The sequence below is a fragment of the Crinia signifera genome, chromosome 2, assembly GCF_055691185.1.
Source record: "Crinia signifera chromosome 2, ASM5569118v1, whole genome shotgun sequence".
Lineage (NCBI taxonomy): Eukaryota > Metazoa > Chordata > Amphibia > Anura > Myobatrachidae > Crinia > Crinia signifera.
Genome location: NC_139218.1, coordinates 220,460,196 through 220,480,993, shown reverse-complemented (window position 1 = coordinate 220,480,993; position 20,798 = coordinate 220,460,196). Strand labels below are relative to the sequence as shown.

Below are 20,798 nucleotides of genomic sequence, written 5' to 3'. Positions count from 1 at the left end.
CACACATTCCATGCCAAATTCAAAACATCTACTTATGGCCTGGCAAATAATTACCTTCAAGCGTAGAAGCCATCACTTCCGCTGGGGACTCGCTGTCTATGGTGCTCACCCCCCGGACCTCCTCCACTGCAATGCAGCACTGTGCCATCTCTTCCAGGGGGGTGAGCTTCAGCTTGCCAGGCATGGGGCCAGCCCCAGAGGTGTGGCTGTGTTCCCACCGCTGGGTCAATTTCTTCTTGAGGTTGCCTTTGAAGTCGTGCCACCTGCAATCAAAGTGTACATATTAATACATGTAACTCCTCATGTTTGCTGTAGCACCCATTGCAATCTGAAACATAATACAACATGTGCCTACTGACACCAAACTTACATTATATTCATTTTTAAAACCAACCCTTAGAAGATACAACAACAGTCACCCTCCAATAACTATCAATTCAATGTCATGGCCAACATGTCTGTGCCTACAAGCAACGTGAACACCCATTAACCAACTCCATCTAATATTGAATGTAAACATTACTGGACTTGTACTGCTCAAATGTAACACACATGTACTTGCCTCTTCTTAACGTGCTCCGCCTCACGAACTTGTGGAGCCACTGCATTAATCTCCGCCGTTATCTCCTCCCAGATCTTCCATCTCCTTGTGTGTGTCAACTTTACCGCTGGGCACTCTATTAAATCACGTGCCCGGGTCACCAGGATGTCAAGCTCCTGCGGTTCATATGCCATGTTTCTTGTGGTTGGTTCCTCTGTTGCCCGACTGCGGCCACGGGCACGACCACTGGCACCGCCACTGCCACTGGCACTGCCACGGCCACCGGTTGCTGTACTTGAAGTGCTGGGCTGGCTACTGTTGGGAAGCCACCTGCTGTGTTCCCAATGATTCTGCTGATGCTGAGGATGGGCCAGCTGCTGATTGGCCTGATGTTGATGGCCCATCTGGCTGCTCTGGGTTGAGGGGGACATAGGTGGTGTTGGCTTCCATGCGGGACAAGAGATTCTGCACCACCTGTTCTTCCTCTGACTCTGAGCCAGCCATGTTTGCAACAACTGTTTGCCTTTCTAGGACAACTTTAAATACTATTTCTGTAATTGGCGTTAATCAGCTGCAACCTGCGTTCCGTACGGCCGCGTTCCGTACGCCAGCGTCAACCGTGCGGCGCATACGGGACACCCCTTGGTGTGGACAATTATTTCTCAAAAACCTGGCAAACTGAGTAAGTCTGATTTAGTAGCTAAATGCAGATTCCAACACCATTGACAAAATAAAACTGAGGTCACACATGAAATGTATATTTGAATGTACATCTGTACTGTGCACTTGTTTGGTATGTAGTACAACTGACACTACCCATTCCATATGTAAATCCAGTCCACCACTTAGCCACAAGTAATCAGTGCTAGCATCCAAATCACATGTGAAAGCACTCCAAATTCAAGCTGTATGCTAGCTACTTTTCATTCCACCTCTGTAGTATGGGCCAGTAGAAGGTAAGTGTACACATGGCAGCATGGCCTAATTTTTGGAAAAGGTCTGCCACTATTTGCTATGTTTCTGCTGCATAGCTTTCATTATAAAATAGCTGTTTAGAACCTTGTGGAGTTAGGTGTAAGTGTCTAGTGATGCAGACTATTTCACCTGTTGCTTATACCCATGTTTGGTGGATGGTATAGATTATATATAATGTGTTTCCATCTTATTTTACACTGTCTGTTTAGGATGGGTGTGCGATGCAATGGGTTAACCGTCTGTTCGGGCGCATACACGCTGTTAGTGTAAAAATGAACAATAAAGTTAATACCAAATATCACTCTGATCAACCAATGACAGCACACGATTGTTTGATTTGTGCCATTGCTAAGATGGCGGCCTATGGGAGAGCAGCCCCATTCTCACCCGCGGAGCTGAGAACTTTGGTCTCCGTTATGGAGACCAGGCTGGGGCGGGCGGGCCACTTTATTACCAACCGCCAGAAGCGCAATGCCTATGCGGTGGCCCGCCGCTGTATATTCGCACGCACCCAGGTGCGGCGGACCATCGCTCAGCTGGAGCGGCGGTGGTCCGACCTCAGGCGCAGGGAGCCAGAGAGACTGCAACAAATAAGGGCCAGCATTGCTAGATGTGAGTATTTCAACAGTAAATGGGGATTTGGACATGATTGCTTACCTGACATTATTTAATCCACTAAGGTCACCAGCCTGATCATGAGTTAAACATGGCATACAATATATGAGTGCTACTTCCTGTTTGACACCCTGTAATGGTCATAAAATATGTTATTGGGGAGGATTAATGCTTGTGATGCTTACAATGGGCCAAATGTCACAGCATACCTGCCATGTTACAGGCTGTGTTTTGTAAAGGCCACTAAGGAGCTGTTTGCCTGTACAATTATCTGTACTTCTAACCTTTGCATTTATAGCTTGATAAGGCTTAATAGTAATTACCACTAATTGCCACTTTTTTGATTTTTCCCATACACAGCACGTGATCGCGCAAGACAGGCCCGGGAGGAGGCAGAGGTGGCCCTGGAGGACCTTCCGCAGGAAGGGAGCCCGGAGGAGGGGGCCCAGGAAATGTAGGAGGAGGAGGCAGAGGTGGCCCTGGAGGACCTTCCTCAGGAAGGGAGGCCGGAGGAGGGGGCCCAAGAAGTTGAGGATGAGGAGGGGTGGGCTGTGGAGGCGCTGCCACCCGAGGAGGACGTCATCCAAGGGGAGGACGAGGTGGGAGCATTGGAGGCCCCTGAGGAGGTGGAGGCCTGTGAGGTCGTCCAGGCGGCCGGAATTGGTATGTATACATAAGGATTAATTTATCCGTTTGGCATTTACTATTTGCTATGTAGCACTGGTGATTCAATTGATTTTTACAATACTATAAAGTGACAAAACAAACGGGATAGCAACAGACACACTTTGGGGTTAGATAGGGTGGGCAAACCATCCCTTTCATCCAGGACACATATTAATGACACAGGTTGTGAGGATGTCTTTCATATCGATTTAAAGTGCCACTGAACCTGTGTAGTTAATCTGTATCCTGGAAGAAAGGGATGACTTGCTAATGTAAGTGTTTCATGTCCCTGCTGCTTGCATACAATCTGTAGCCTCATATAGGTGAGTAGAGTTTACTGGTGAATGATCTTTGTAAACTAGATTCAGTATGGCATAAATGGAGTATGGACAGGCGTGGCTTAGACTGGAGTAACAAGTGGTCAGTGCCCCTGGGCCCTCCTCTAGCTAACCACCCCCTGCGGTCTGCATGTATGTTTTGCACCATAATTGTGTGTGGATTTGGTCTTAGTAATGCTTTTGAGCATGGGAGTGGGTTAGTGCTGCAGCTTCCCCTAACTGGCATTCTGACAATGATTTCTGGAGCAGACCATCAGCAGGCAAGCCATGCTTGATTGCACAAATGTACTGAGCATTCCTGAGAGTTGTGTAACTCCCCTGGCAGGCTCCATCATATAAGAGACACTGAACTTTGTTTGCCGAATTGTGATTGGTGCAGCGCGTGACATGCTTCTCAGAGCTTAGTCATGGGTGGGTTTGGATTGAGAAGGAGCAGTATGACTGTGAGGTGTTCTACAGAGTAAAGGGTAGAGGGCCAAAATCAGGCTTTCCATGTAGTATGTATGCATGTATGTATAGGTGTATGTCTCATATATATAGTTATATATGTGTGTATATAAATATATGTATATATATATATATATATATATATATATATATATATACACACACACCTGTCACGGTGCATGTTTAAAAAGTAGGTTTGACTATGTTAAATGTATGCATGAATATCATTAGTCATTTTTCAATTTGTATTTCCTCCACAGATGAGCCTGCCCAAGCAGAGGAGGGTCGCCGTGGGGCCCTCCTTAGACTGCGAGGCCTGATGCGCCAAATGTTGGCGGAAATGGACCGCATCATTGATGCCGAAAATTAATTTTGATGTTTTGGACACTTGTTTTGGAATAAATATTTATTTAAAGTTCAAAGTTGTCAGTGTTTTTTTCTAACATGCTAAAGTATATGTGTAACTTGTTTTAAATCTTTAAAATAAGCAAAATGTACATAGTGTATCTAGATGTATGTTAGGGTCACATGCTGTAAGGGTTAATGTGTGTCATGAATGTAGTAGGAATGTGGGTCAGTATAGATGAGCATTTAATTGATTGAAATTGATAACAATCCCTTTTTCAGGAGGTTGCCTAATTGCCTAAGTGGGTCATGTGATCGCTGTGTGTACTCAGTAAAAAAGTGTGGGATTGAGCGTAAATACTCCGCATCGGGGCGTACGGACAGCTTCCCGTACGTTCTGACGTGGTAAGACCGTGCTTGTGCGGGAAGACCATGCAAGAATCTGTACGTGTCCACCGCACACGCACGGTTTGTATGTCGTCCGCACACACGCCCTGTTCTTAAAGAGTGAGTCCGTCCGAATGCGGAGGACACATGGGCGTTTCTACGGACGATGCCCGCACGCCGCCGCACAGCGTGGCGTGCGGACCGCACCGTAAGAATTCGGGAAAGTACGCACCGATCAGAATAAGGGCCACTGTGTGATTTGAGCTCAGGAGCAAATTAACCCTATGAGTGCAGACTTGAAACACATCATATCTCTTCCTGCATATTCCATATATCACATTGCCAGTGTTCAGCTTATTTTTAAGTAAGCGGTGCATCAATTGTTTTTGGGCATTGTTCTAATCATTAGGATATTTGCTAATAGTGATCTGTGTCATGGAGTTCAATATGATTTGTGTCACAGCAGCCATCCCTATCTCTTTCCGTGTTTGACATAGTCAGTAATTTGATAGGGAAAGAGGGATATAGTGAAATATCCCCTTTGCGTTGGAATTAGGACACCTGTCAGGTGGCAGTTTTCCATAGTTACCCGTTATTAGGTGTCACGTTTCCGGTAGCATCGGCTGGAGTGAAACGGAGGCTAGGTGCTTTGATATATGGTTTTTGTATAGGGGACAGAAGGGAGGACGGCAATTGGATAAAAGAAAAAACAGTTTTAATAAAGATACTATGGTACAGAAGATGAGGAATGGCACAAGGATAATACTGTAGATAATGAGTAAACAAAGTAAATGATATGCAATACTTATTGTAGAGCTTGCAGGTGATTGTGATGAAGAGATGACTTGACTTGAAGGTTTGAAGAAATAAATGAAAACTTGAAGAATTGGATGATTGGATTGCCGAATTGGATGATTGAATGAGTGAATGAAAGATTGGATGGTTGGATGATTGGACGGTTGGATGGTTGGATGAGTGGATGGTTGGATGATTGGAAGAATGGATGATTGGATGAATGGAAGAATCCGGGAAGGGTGTGCTGACAACCCTAATAGCTGTAACCAGGCGGGATGGCAGAGTAATAACCGTCAGGTTGGAGAAAGGATGACCCCTTTGGGGGTCTAACCTTGTCCGGTCCGTTAAGGCGGCAGCAGGGGTCTGCGATGTGATGGTTGAAGACAGCGGGTATAGCAGGATACCAGATAGAGTCTCTGGAACTAGAAGTAGCAGCGCTACCAGCAGCAAGGAGAGTCAGATGCCTAGAATAAGGACATCATTGTACTGACTGCTGGTTTGGCCCAGTAAGTCAGTATTTGAAGGGAGAGCTGCACTGTGATTGGTTGTATGGAAATTGGCAGTGCAGCCTGATTGGAGAAACCAACAAGATGGCCGCCACCAGGGGGGGGGAACAGGTTTCCGAAGCAGGAAGTGTGCAGCATGCACCAGCCAGCGTGTCCAGCCAGGCCCAGACAGGACACCGAACACTATGGCAACTCAGGCCCCATGCCGTCCAGGCCCCGCATGTCACCAGCGTGCACGCTGACACTGTCACCATGAGATGACAGCGCGACATCACGCAACCCAGGAACAAGGGGACAGATAGCGGAGGTGAGTGCCAGAGTCTGAACCACCCTGTTAGGAACCCCAGGGGCAGCCATGGCATGGGAGGCGTGAGTGGCAGACATGGTGGTCGTGACATTAGGTTGTCGGTGTCATACTGAGTTACCAGTGTTCAGATTGTAAGAGAGCAATACACCCATTGGTCATTATTTTGGTATTCACTGATAGTGATCCGTGTCATGTAATCCAATGCGATTTATATTACCGCTGTCATCTTCTATCCTTTCCCAGTGTTTTAGATGGTCAGTATTTTGATGGGAAAGGAGGAGTGAAATAAATGTCCCCTTTGTGTAAAAGCTGGGACACATATGAGGTGGCAATTTATCATTGTTATCCATTGTGTAGTTTTAGTGCCTTGTGCAGCGTGCTAACAGCTATGATGGAAAAAGATGTGATCAACTACAAAAAACGTGAAAAACCATAAAATGAAAAACTGCGGTGGTGATCCTAAAGATGTGATATCGGTATAGATGTGCTATTATACTTAAATAGAAGGGGAGGAGGGGGGAAGGGGAATATGACCCCCAGTATTCAGTGGTTATTATATTTGCGATAGGAGTTAAATAACTCTGTGTGTGAAAAACTATGTTGGTGAACGATATAGGATAGGCCTCTTTAAAGAAACTGCTATGTGCCCATTTCATCATTGCTACGAGTGAGTACGGTACGCAGCCGTTTTGGTAGATTGATTTTATCATCTGCATGAGGTGACCCTATGCGAAGTTACTTCCACTTTTAGAAAGAAACCTAGATATGCTTTAATCTCACATTGTCCCAGTGAGTACGGTACGCATTTGGACACCATCACTTCATTATTGGTATATGAACATATCTGATTCACATTGGTGATCATTTAAAGATTGTAAAGATACCATGCACTTGTGCGCTCCCATTGAATTGTGAGTTTCGGTACGAGTCCCTGGATTCCCCCCTTTTACAACCTCACATTTTTTATTTACATATTGTGCCACTTACACAAATATTTAATTTTTCCATCATCACGAGAAAATTACATCAGTGACACACAAGTCCAGCGGCAACACATCCGCTTTTGTTCCAGACTGTGCAAACAAGACTATTTAGTACGGGTCTGTACTATGTAGTCTAAATCGAATGTGTACACAGTGATTCAATCCCGATTCGACAGTGCCTGTGATCCACCTCCTTCTCATATATAGTTAGGAGTTACATAGCTGATGAGGTTAGTGGGGTGGGCAATAGGCGGCCCTCCAGCTATTTCAGCATGGCTAAATAGCATAACTATGGCAGGATGTGCCCACCCCTGGTTAGTCCATTGAGTTCAATATATATAAAACTTTTAGAATAATTTTAGAGAGGCCCTGCTGAAATATCTTCCTATCTTTATTGATCAGAGATGTCTCTCTTTGCAGTATCTTTCCACACTAACCAACAGTTGTGACTACAAAGTCACCCAGTAGCGCTGATCCTCACTGGTGGTATTGTTATATTTCTATTTAAATCTGGCACCTGGATATTAAATATGTATTGGAGTGTGGTTGCGGCTCTCTTTTTAGGAGGAAATTGCGAACCTCCTATACATATAGACAAGGAGAGATGGGTGGCAATCAAAGATTGACACTCAGAAAGCGCAACTGCACTCCAATTGTAATAATTCCACAATATTTATTTCATAATATAATTCATTTATTTAAAAAACTATATCTAGTACATTTCATATATGACCACAATTCATAAAAAGCATGTAACACACAGACAAGACATACAACATACAGTATAACATATAAAGTCCTATTGGGCACTTCAATGAGGCAGGTTTCTAATGTCTCTAATGAGGCTTAATGAGGCTTATATGGCTTATCACTTTTAGAGTCTTTTGTGAGTGAGGCAATATTTATAGTTACCAGTCCCAATTTAGGCTTTATATTAGATGTCTCCTCTGAATAGTTGTATCACCGCAATTCCTTTTTCTGAGCTCGCTCTCTACCTCTGCTGAGGGTGAGCGCTCCAGGTGCTGAGTGTCCAACAAAATTTTGGCAGGTTAAAACTGCAGAGTTAGAGACTGCTTTCTTGTATAGCCACTGGTGACCAGATCGATTTGGGGCTCCACATACTCGTTTCTCCGCCTTTGAGCTGTATCAGCGGCTTCCTCAGATGAATCCCCACTGTCACTGATGCCGATTTTTATAGCTATAGCTGTCACTGATGCCGGTTTTTATAGCTATTGGACATATAAAGTCCAATAGGACTTTTTATGTTATAGGTTGTATGTCTTGTCTGTGTGCAGGGCAGGCGACAGGGGGGGTCAAAGGGGACAAGTGTGACGGGCCCTAGCAATCTCAAGGGCCCCAGAGCTTCCATGCCCCATCATGGCCGCTGGCCTGTCAGTGACCCTCGCGGCCAGGCCGTCTACTGTGAACCATCTGTGTGTGGCTGAGTCTGACTGACACTGTGTGCCACTGCTGTCTACTGTGTGTGCACCCTTCCGTTCAGTGCTCAGAGCCATCTACTCTGTGTGTGCACATGGCCTGTGGCCGCAGGTGCACAGCCATAACCACCGCTGGCACTGTAGCCTCAGTCTCTGGCTCCTGCACTTTATAGCACATGTGCGGGTCGTCTGTTCCGTGCCTGCTTGTAGTGCTCTGAGTTCTTTTGTGAAAGTGACAGGCCAGCAGAAGGCAGCAGCCAGGGTCCAGGCCAACAGGTCTGAGAATGAGAGAAGTCTGCACCTGAAAGCAGGATCTGGAACAGCGAAAGGTTAAATCAGGCTCGTACAGAAGAGGGTTGTGTGGATTTGGGATTAGGTGGGGGCCCCAGAAATATAATTGTACAGGGCCCCAAGATTTCAGTTGCCAGCCCTGTCTGTGTGTTACATGCTTTTTATGAATTGTGGTCATATATGAAATGTACTAGATATAGTTTTTTTAAATAAATGAATTATATTATGAAATAAATATTGTGGAATTATTACAATTGGAGTGCAGTTGCGCTTTCTGAGTGTTAATCTTTGATTGCCACCCATCTCTCTTTCCACACTATCATGCTGTATGCACTTCCACAGAGCCGCCAATCAGATAACTTTAGGCATAACCTAGAACAAATCCTGTTGTGCCTTTAACATTGCATCCATGCAGAATTAGACCCATTAATAAGTTTGGTTGAGATCCTGGGAAACACAACCCAGCTTGAGCCTTTTAGACCAAGCCAGAGCCATGGCAGACCTGTCAACATAGGTTCTGGAACAGAAGAGGCAAGGGGGCTGTTCAACACCCCTAAATATTTGACAGACGCTACTCAAAATACTGAGTCGCTGTGCGTAGTGCAGCCACCGTCTACAGTTATTGTGGTCAGTGTCAGGATGGAGATAGTAGCCTTTTTTAGCCTGCTTCATCTCTTCCCTCCCCACAGTCATTCTCCTCCTGCCATCAGGGCCCTGCTACCACCATGCTGGCTACTGTGGCCATCCCTGTGCCCTTCTCACTACCAATTTCATATGTTCCCCCCTCTGCCCTTTCAGCTCCTCTTTGTTCTTCTACTCCCTTCCCTCATGGCACCTCCTCACCCCGCCCTATTCTCAAAAGGGTTCAGCTGAACATGTACCCTTATTGACTTCCATGCATGGCCTCAGACAGGCTGTGAGCTACTAGTGGACCTAGTCTCTCTATTGTCTTCATACAGTCACTCACAAGTTACACTTATGTTTTTGGGGCATTTTTTATTATACAATGTTTGTGGGAAATCACCTAAAAATTGTGATACCATTAAAATGTACAGTAAGCAGGGCTATTTTTCTGCAGGCTCCAGCAGGAACTGAGGCCATTATTCTAGTTCACTCTTTCTGACAAAATATTTCTTAGATGGACAAAACCATGTGCACTGCAGGTGAGGCAGGTGTAAAACCCCACCCACATCTAATTATCTCTGCACAAGTTACATCTGCCCCCCTGCAGTGCACATGGTTTTGTCCATCTAAGAAATATTTTGTCAGAAAGAGTGAACTAGAATAAGGGCCACAGTTCCTGCTGAAGCCTGCAGAAAAATAGCCCTGACAGTAAGTATCACTTGAGTTTTACGGGGTTCCACAGCACTGGTCGTTTATCAATCTCCACTTTATCACTTTCCAGGCTTAGTACATCTCACTCTCAGTCTGAAATAGGTGTACCTGAGAAGTCACTTTGTTTAATCACATCGTCTTACAACATGCAGTGCACTGTATTGATTACATGGCAAATGGAATAGTCTTGCAATATCCATTAATGTCATTCGTTTACATTTTATCAGTTTGAATGGAGAATTATATCTTACATATCATTTTCTTGTTGGTTTGTTTGCATCTCATTTGAAAATACTTCCAGATATGATCTTTAAAAGGGATTCTAAATTTAGAGCAAAGTAATTACTTTTTCCATTTCTCATGCTACAGTATGCATTGAATAATGAATGTTATGTCTGGTGCTGGAAGGCTATCTGGTGTTTGCAAATAAGGAATATTATATAATTCTAAACATTATTAATTAATTCTGACTTTCTTAATTAATAAAAAAATACTGACTTCTTAAACAGAAGTATACAATGACAGAAACTATAGATGGAGAGGGACATAAAGTATATATGAAAACTTTTGCGGAGAATCGTGCTATTTATAATCAGACTTTTGCTTTCATTTTGTTAATTGCATTTTAGAGACCATTTTTCTTTTTCAGCAGATCTCTTTGCATACCATATGTATTCCATAATGGCCAAGTTTTGATGTTTATCACCAAAAAGTACAGTACATGCAAAAATCAAGGCCTGTCAGAACGGAAACAGCTTTTTCTACCGCCTTTTAGTTGAATTGCTTCCCCTTTAGATGACTGCTAATTGAAATGGCCTGCCAGAAATTCCACAGTTGGAATGTACCTCCCAACTGGCCAGATTTGCATTTTTTTGTAACAGTCCCACCACAGAAAGAGAGGGCAGTTTGGTGGCTCACTTTTACTTGCTGCTTTTCTTCTCAGGAGATTGAAGGGCTGGGTGCATGGCGTGCAGTTTACAGAGTGCTGGCTAGGGAGGCCAAACCTGGGATATCCGTAATCCTGGGATAGTCCTCTTGATGCACGCCATGCTGGGAACTGATTTAAAACAGTTCCTCGTGGGCAGACACAGCAGAGGGGATAGGCAGGCGGGTGGATACGGTGTAAAGAACAGCCGCCGCAGCAATGTTATTAAGGACAATAAAGGAGCACATAAAGGAGGACACTTTTCAAGGGAGGACAGAACTTACAAAAGAAGGGCAGCCGCGCAACATATTGGGCAGGATGGCACCTGAGCCGATTGGTGCTGGTGCTCAGTGCTGCCCGGCAGAATGGGGATCAAATGCACATGTGCATTTAGATACTGAAAACTCTGGATTGTACACTCCCAGAATCCCACTGATCATGATCCCAGGATTTGCATCCTTAGTGGTAGCGTAGCTTCCTTGCGCGAGTGTCCCATTTCACACCACCAATATGTTGGGAGGTATGAGTTGGAATATATGTTACTAATTGCAAAATATACCTATCTCTGTTTGCTAGGGAACCCTTTGTTTCCAGCTTTTCCTACCAGAAAATGCATAATTTTCTATATCACAAATGTACAATCAATCAAACAATCAATAGTTTGGCAACTGTATTGGGGAACAAATCCGAATTCTATGGGTTGAAGAAAGCTGAGAGATGATGCCAAAGTTGATAGGTGAAACATTTAAAGACTCACAGTAGCAACATTATGCATTGTTATTAAGGGGGGTGGTAAAGGAGTACATAAAGGAGTACACTTTCGAAGGGAGGACAGAACTTACAAAAGACGGACAGTCCTCCCTAAAGGGGGACGGTTGGTCACCTTATTGATATCACAAAATTTCTGCTCATGCGTAATAAGAGAAATGACAACTCCACCACCTGGTGTCCGTGCTGATTATTGCAGCTCTAATAACATTCAGATACACTATCTGAAACTTCTATTTCAGATGGGTGCTAAATAAAAAAGTAGATTCTGATTGATTGCTCATAGCAACATCCCATGTGAAATAGAACTCCCATCTTAGTAAACCCCCCCCCCCCCATGTATAAGCCACGGGTGCATGTAAGTGGCTTGCACTGAGTTGCACAATTCATCCTGACTGTAAAATAATGACAGAAACTATTTCACTCCACCATGTTACCCAAATATAATTCTACAAGTTATGAGAAACTTTTTAGCTTTTTTTATTGCTATTAATTGGCTACCTGGGAATAATTACTGTTGCATCTTTCTTCTTCAATCATTTGTCTCTTTCATTAAAGATTGAATGAAGTTCACAGGACTTGCAATGAATACTGTATGTTTATGTGTGCTATACATTTGCATTATTAACATGCCTAAATCCTTTTATTTAGGTGCTTCATCCTTATTTGGATAGTAACACTGTGCTTCTAGTTCAGATATTTGGTATGGCTGCAACATACATCCCTCATGCCCGGAATGACCAACGTGGTCATGTGATATCCAAGAATGGACAACAGCTTGAGCTTCATGCACCGCTAGGATGGACTGTGATTCCCCTGTTTGACAGGTACTGTGTTAAAAAATATATACTGCACATTTCTATTTATGCAGATTATTTTAGAATAAATTCTTAAGAAATAGTTGCATCATTTTAAAAAGAATAAACAAGGAAAAAAAAAACAGAAAACTCATACAGTGTATGTCTTTAAATGTTTTTAATGCTTTTGATGTACCTATGGTGCAATAGTCTTCATGTCAAAATCAAACAAATACCGTGACTGCTCAAATAGTATATTTTTAACCAGAGCTTAATTACTCCATAGGTATATACAGTATGGGTTGGCCACTTTTGGGAACCATGTTTTGGGACCATTCGATCCATTACATGTAGTACTTGAATTCATTATTTTGACTGCCATATATTTATTGCACAGTGGTATTCTTGTTACAATTTTTCGCATTTAGAAAATATATTGATATCCACTGCGTCAGTTTAATTTGGTTTCTAGATAGTAATCCCAAAGAGAAATAGGAAACAAAGATATGGGGCCAAATGTAATAGGTTGTGAGAGATTTTGGGAGAGTGTTCCCATTTTGTTAAAGTGGCAATCAGTTACAAAACCAGGTTGATTTTGCCATATACTTAATGTCACGCTCTGCGGCGGCAGCAGAGCATTGCGCCGCGTCTCCTACTCACCGAGACGGGCGCTGACGTCATGGCTCTGCCGCTGGTTCTCCCTGCAGGTCCCCACTGCCCTCGCTGGTTCTAGGATTGGTGGCTGGTCCCCGGAGGTCCGGCGTTCCCCATGGCCGGCTCCCAGGATGGGCGCCGCCATCTTGGATGTGGCATCCCTGTCATCAAGGGGCAGGGCTTGATATAACCTCTGTTGGAGGTTGGGCCCGGTGACATCATGACCTGCAGGGGATATAAGGCAGGTCTGCCTGTCATTCTGAGCTGATGCTTCTGCTGACTTGGGTCAGTGTTCAGCTGACCCTCTGCTTCCTTGGACTGCTAGTGGTATACTGCTCTCCAGCAAGCCTGTGTCCTGTATATGTATATACATACTGCCGAGTGTGCCTTCCTAAGTTCCGTTATATTTACCGAGTGTGCCTTCCTAAGTTCCGTTATACTGCCGAGAGTGCCTTCCTGAGTTCCGTTATTACTACTGAGAGTGCCTTCCTGAGTTCAGTTATATTTGAGTTCCGTGGCGTTCCAGTGCCAGCAAGCTACCATCCTTTCCCTACAAGTACTGACTCCATCCAGCTCCCCTAGGAGGCTTCTGTCAGAGGGCCGCGACCTGCTGGGTGGACGCAGCACAGTCCAAATTCCCTTGCGGGGATCCCTGGTGAAGACCGCCACCCAGTTAGACTCCGCGCCTCTGATTGGGAGTTTTGCCAAACTCCAAGGGGACTTCTCGCATGCGCAGACAGTACATCAGGCCGGCAATCCTTTCTCCGCCTCTCCCGTCCGTACCGGAGTCACCACCCTCAGTGGATCCACAACAACCCGTTGTGACACTTAATTGCTGCTTTAAAAATAAAAAATGTAAACACTCCCAAAATCTCTCACTTTCTGATTCTCACACCCTATTACATTTGGCCCCTGCTTTTTAAAGCCAGATTTTTCAAATGGATAGTTAAAGTTAACCAACAATATCTCATTAGGAACTCTAGATATCATCCCAAAATTTAGTAGATCATTCTAAATGTGTAGTGATAAACGAGGCTCCTAACTGGATTACTAAATTTTGCAGCTCAGCAGTATCCAACAGTAGTTGTCAGTCATCTATGATTATGAAATACAACATTGATGTATAGGAAACATTTCTGTTCAGAGTTGGATTAATAGTTCCCAACGCTTTTTCATAACATTGACATTATTTATTACCAAAATAATTTTCCAGCTGGTGGCAATCTTGGCTAAGCTGGAACAGGGTGTGGATGTTTAATCTCTCCTAGATGTGGGACTACAGGTTGTGGGGTTACTAGTGTACATACATGTCCCAGACATGTGGCATTATCCCATGCCCCATAGAAAGGGTCATACCCTACAATATAACTCTGATGATCTGTCAAAATGTTAATAGGGCTCTTGTAGAGTTGGATGCATTTGCACCATTAAGTGCAGGCAGAGCTTCTAGAGTTTAGGTGCCCATACACAGTACAATTATTGTATACAATATTGGAAACAATATCGTATCTCATCGCATTGCATGGGTTTTTGCAATGAAATGAGATGAGATCTAGTACAAAAAGTATGTGCAGCACATACTTTTTGAGTTGTACGATGAGCTGTGTGACGAGAGCGCACATCTCATTGCACCCAACAATTGTACCATGTATTTGACCTATCTCAGGATGCATACAGATTTTCTAACATTAGCAAATGTGATAGCTGTTTGCCAGGAGAAATTGGTGGTGTACGCACCATATTCACACCAGAATAAATCAGTTGTATTTGTACCTTAATTGTGCCAGGTTTGACAATGATAATGGTAAATTCATCAGTGACTGCACCTGTTATAAGTTCCCAGCTTTTACCTATAGCATCCCCCTTTTCTATAGATTGCAATGTGCTCACAGGTAATACTACTAATAAACACTAATTAATAATAACAACTACTGTGTGCACAGAAATTTAAAATAACCAAACAGATATAAAAGAATAGTGTTTCAAAGACAGGCAACTACTGTAAGTGAATCATCCAAATGGTCAGAGTAGGTTGTAAGCCATCAAATAGCTATTTATTTTTGTGCCATGGTTCAGTTGCAAATATAAAATTAAAATGAATAGATTGCATCATCTACTGTGGGAGGTATGAAGATGCCAATCAGAAGTGACAGACGATCATTATTTTGCAGATTTTGCACTGGACTAAAGCAATGTCTCCTTGTAGATTCATACTTAACTTTATATGTTTTCGTTATGGTCTATATGAGACATATTTTCATGAGCACCCTTATGGAACTATATGCGCAATATGCATTCAAGACAACATAAGGATAGATGCACAACAAAATGTGTTTGTCCAACTTTATATCAGATCCCCTGTGCACTCCCACTGTGGTCTGGCTCTGTTTCATAGGCTCAATAAGCTTAACTGCAGCTTAAAGACTCTACACTGTAAAGAAGCAGTTAGTATAACAGATAGGTACTTTAGCATGCAGCAGTCTCTGTACAAAGATAAAAGTCATTAAAAGTTATGTTCCAACAACAGAAATAGCAGTAAAAGCTTTAGCTCACAATCCAATTGGCCACATAGTGGTTTTATCAGAAGAACTGGATGAGTTGGGCCATTCAGTTCAAGTTTAAATATCACCAATCAAACAATATGTTTTTAATTAACATGATGTAGATTGCATATACAATGTTATGTGTAACATCATTACACTTAAATAAGGTAAATCGAAGCAAACCAAAACCCCCCAAAAACTTGCTTATATAAATATTACATAATATATGCCTGCTCTCATCTCCACCCTGCCCCACCCCCTGCTCTGTCCCCATCTATTTGTTGCTCAGTTCCCTGCTGTATTGTCCCACTCCACCCCCAATTTGTCTTGATCACCTCTTTGCTGCTCCATTTTTTCTATCTGTAGATTTAACTATATGTCTAAGCACAACCCCCCCCGGGGTGCCTAGAGGGGCTAGCAGGAGTGCCCTGGATTGGTGGTCCATGATTAATTCAATTATTTACGACCAAAGCATACATCCCAACTGTCCCAATTATCGCGTTACTTTGTGACTGTCCGATGTCCCACCTTTGTGACTATCCGATGGGTAGGGGGGGGGGGGTTGGTAGTCCCTTATCAGTTGCTGCTCTGCTAGCAGAAACAGGGGGAAATGGGGCCTGGCCAGCAGATCATAGAGCACTAGTCATGCCCCCAGAGCTGCAAAAACAGGGGCAGGACTTCACAAGTGCAGACATCTCATGAAGCCATGTCTCTTTTGCCCTGAAGTCACGCCCCTTTTCGAGAATGCATGCGGAATTCCCAGCTTGGGCTAGGAGAAGGTTGGGAGGTATGATCAATCTAATAGGCAAATTGTGGACAAACAATAGTGAATCCGGTCAATTACCACATAACTGACACTTAGGGGGATATTCAATCACCGGCGAGCATCTCCAGTCGGGGGAGATAGCCGCCGGGCCCTATTCAATGCTGTCGTACTCGACAGCATTGAGCAGGGGATCTCGCAGAACGAGCCTGACTTCAAAAGCAGTCGGGCTTGTTCTGCCGAGAATGGCTGGGAATTGCCGAGCTCACGGCCGCAGCTCCACTATTCCCGGCCACTTCTCGCTGCCTCGCCCCGGGGCAGGTGGGACATTGAATCCCGCCTGCTTGTTCTCGGTCGAGCTGACCGAGAACGGGACTGGGTCACGGCTGTCGTGCCAGCTCGGCAGATTTGACCCCCAGATTGATTACCCCCCTTAGAATGAGAAATAAACACAATTGAATTAATATCATATTTTTTTTCTGATTTTTATCAATGAGAAACATTTGGCTTAGGGGTGCGAGAATTTTTTTTTTTACGATAATCAGGGGGACCGTGATTCAAAATAATTTGTAAACCACTGGTATATATCACAGTATATAAATATAAACATATCTTTAAATAACAACTATAAATGTAAAAGGATAAACAATATATCATTAATAAAAAAAATAAAACATTGATATTGCACACTAGTGATTCAGACTGTTAGACAATAAATACATTTGTTTGTATTGTTTAGGGCTCGGCCATCCGCATATGGAGACCTTAACGTACAAATACAGTAAGCCTCATGATGGCACAGATGCACAGTGGCTTATCTACAATGGATAGAGGGTGTCTGGTTAGGGTTGCCGACCGTAATATCCCTTTAATCTGGGACACATACTGTACAGTATGAATTACACAGAAGCCTTGGCTGGCTAAATTAAAGCCTGCATCTCACTAGGATTCAGCCACAGAACCTGTGTGAAGCATAGCTGTCCCAGATTAAAAGGATATTATGGCAACCCTATGTTTGGTGCACACAACACAGGTCAGGGGGGGGGCAATGTACTGGCTGCACATTCTGCATAACAGACTCTTACTGGGTAAAATGACTGTCAGCAATGCCATATTTTTTTTACGTGATGACTTCGGAAATAAGAATATGGAAGATAGACTCTGTCTTTTTGCCTGCATATGTGGTATAGAGAGAAGACATCACCAAAAATATGGCATCGCTGGCAGTGAAATAATGTTATATTAGGTACCACATAATATTTTGAACCATTGTATCCGTAGAAGTGATATCCAGGAAGGATTCAAGTTGGGTTTTTTGTTTGTATTTTTACTTTATCCAGTTGTCCTAAATTGTCCTCACTTAACAAAGGTTCATAATTAACCCCCTTTTTGTCCTATAATTGTTTTTGGGTGTCACAAACTTCTGATTGTGTCTCTTTTGTCATATATTAAAAGCACAGGCCCTGATCCAGAGATGGATGCAATGTCAATGTTGTACTAAGTTCAGTACTGTATTGCTATTGCGCAAGTGTAAAAGCTGCACTGGGCATGTGCCATGATGGTCCTGCGACGGTGGATGTAGTGAGAAGTTAGATGTAAAGTGATTGGCAGTTAAGGATCGTTCGCAGGAGTTAACAGGAGAGTGGTGACTCCAATGTGCAAGGGCATGTCAGAGCTTGTAACTGCGATCCCAGTATAGTGTTTATTCTAGCACCCTGCAACTTGATAAATCCTTGCAGTTCCTCCTTCCTGCCTAGGGTGTCATTCCTTGCTGTGGTATTTCTACCGCAGTCTAGTTGGTGTCTCAAAATTTAGATACCAACCAGATTGTGGTAGAAACTCCCCAGCAGAGAGTAACACCCCAGGCACGATGGAGGGTGCTAGAATGAACACTATAGTAATCATGGCTTGGGCTTCTTACTTACCTATAGCCATGCTCTTCAACAATAGAGTCATTCAGTAGGTCAATGATCAATGTAGAAACAGCAAAAAATGGGGTACTCTTTACTTATCACGGCGCCCATCGCGGGCATTGAATGCACTAAAAAATCGGGTGCGACGCGACCGACGCGATGACCGCGATTTCCCATAGGGAACAATGTTAAATGTCTCAATTGACCCGATTTTCCTGTTCAATGCCTCAATTGACCCGATTTTTCCATAGGAAACAATGTTAAATGGCCCACAGAGGCCAAATAGGCACCCTGAAGTGTGAAATGGCCCCCACAATTGTTAACGCCCCCCACGATCAACGTGAACCCGAAGCGTGGCGAGCGCAGCGAGCCCGCGAGGGGTGGCGGTACGCGTCCTATGACCTTTTCATACCCCCACTATCCACGTCGGCGTGGAGTTGAGAATAGAATAGTGTGGCGAGCGCAGCGAGCCACCGAGCCCGAAGCGTGGCGAGCGCAGCGAGCCCCGCGCGGGGACGCGGATACCTGTGAAGCCCGCGAAGGGACGCGTTTACCTGTGAAGGTATCCGCGTCCCCTCGTGGGGGTCGCTGCGCTCGCCACGCTTCGGGCTCGGTGGCTCGCTGCGCTCGCCACACTATTCTATTCTCAACTCCACGCCGACGTGGATAGTGGGGGTATGAAAAGGTCGTAGGACGCGTACCGCCGCCCCTCGCCACGCTTCGGGTTCACGTTGATCGTGGGGTGGCGTTAACAATTGTGGGGGTCATTTCACACTTCAGGGTGGCTATTTGGCCTCTGTGGGCCATTTAACATTGTTTCCTATGGAAAAATCGGGTCAATTGAGGCATTGAACAGAAAAATCGGGTCAATTGAGACATTTAACATTGTTCCCTATGGGAAATCGCGGGCATCGCGTCGGTCGCGTCGCACCCGATTTTTAGTGCATTCAATGCCCACGATGCCCGCAATTTTTTTACCTGCGATGCCCACGATCAAAATCGTGGGCGCCGTGCTAGGTAAAGAGTACCAAAAATGGATTGGGACAGCGCTGTAAATAGAATTTATTAAAAAACAATTTATTAAAAAACAATTTCAATTTAAGCAGTGGCCAACAACACAGACAAGACAGACATACATAAAATAGAGCTTTCCTTTTCAGGGTCCATGGGTCCCACAGGGGACATCGGGTTGTAGGTGGATCCAGGGGGTCCGAGGCACCAATCAGCGCAGCTTTTAAAGATTTCCCAGGATGCCCGGGCCCTCTCCCCTACAGCCCCGCCTCCAGGCTCATCTAGCCAGTTTTTGTTTGGTGCCTGCAGGAAGCAGGAGCACCTTATTTCAGCGGGGGTTACCTCACTGAGATAACCCCACTAAGCTTTTATTTTTATTTCTAAAGTTTTTTTTTTTTTTTTTTTTACTTTTTGAATCTGCCGCTTCAGCGGCAGAAGCCGCCTTGCGGCTGAGGCTGTTGCCCGCTGTCAGTCACTGACGGCGGAGCGAACAGCCGCATCACCCTTCCGGCGCCGGCTCCTTCTCCTGACGCGGCATGGAGGACCTCGGCGGGGGTGAGAATGCGGCGCCTAGCACCGTCAGCGTTCTCCCCCGGACGGCGTGGCCGGATCAAAGGGACAGGTAAGGCTCCACCTGGAGCACAAACCGCTGTCATGCCGCGCTGGCGGGGGAGACGCTCGCGGCAGCTGGCGTGGGTGCCGGCTACGGCCTGTGACCCCACTAGACCACCGGGGACGAGTGCAGACTGGGGGGGGGGGCCCCCATTACATCTCACATCCCGGTGGGGGAAGTCCAGCAAGGGGGGGAGGCGTTGGTCTGCAACCTCCTCTCCCAGCCTTGGCGCCATTTCTCCTCGAGATCTGCCGTTCCATTGGCTGCATAAATGGTGCCCGCCCCCTCTCTCTCGGCCGGCAGCCATTTCTCATCAGCACCTCCAGAGAGCGGGCACCTTTCTCCCCTGTGAAATCGCCTACAGGTTCAGTAGCCTCTTTCACAGCCACCCTTATTCCCACTTTTCTCCATAGAGTCAAGCGGTTGACACAGGGTGAGGTAGTCTTTTTCTGGCTATAGAGTGTGTGTGACTTGTGCTAGTTTTTCATTACTTCTGTCCAGTTATCTGTCCTTTCACTTCTGTGTTTGAGGCAATTCCTCATTGGTCACAGCACTCCTTGATATCGCTCTAGGATTTCCTATAGGGATCTATCCTATTGCGCACTGTCAGCTCTCCTTGTCAGTGTGGTTGTCACCATGTCTAAGAGAGGGCGTCAGCAGACAGAATCTCCTCAGCTCTTGTCCTGCAAGGGCTGTGCTGCAGGCCTGTCTGATATGGATGTTGTTCGGGATGGCCTGTGTGTCAACTGCATGTCCCCTGAGCAGTCCTCTGCCACAGTTCAACAACCCCCATGGGCGGCGTTCCAACAGTTACTAGGTACCCTGGTGGATCGCCTGCCCGCCG

The 20,798-nt window shown here is 44.9% G+C and overlaps 1 protein-coding gene across 3 annotated transcripts in view; it reads left to right on the top strand.

Annotated features, from left to right (window-relative positions):
* LOC146060500 (uncharacterized) overlaps window positions 1-20,798 on the top strand; it is a 334,626-nt gene that overhangs the window by 239,409 nt on the left and 74,419 nt on the right. For all 3 annotated transcript variants that reach the window (XM_083173757.1, XM_083173756.1, XM_083173755.1), the window contains one exon: window positions 12,312-12,487. In XM_083173757.1, coding sequence (XP_083029883.1) covers window positions 12,312-12,487 — 176 coding nt within the window. The remainder of the gene's footprint in view (window positions 1-12,311; window positions 12,488-20,798) is intronic.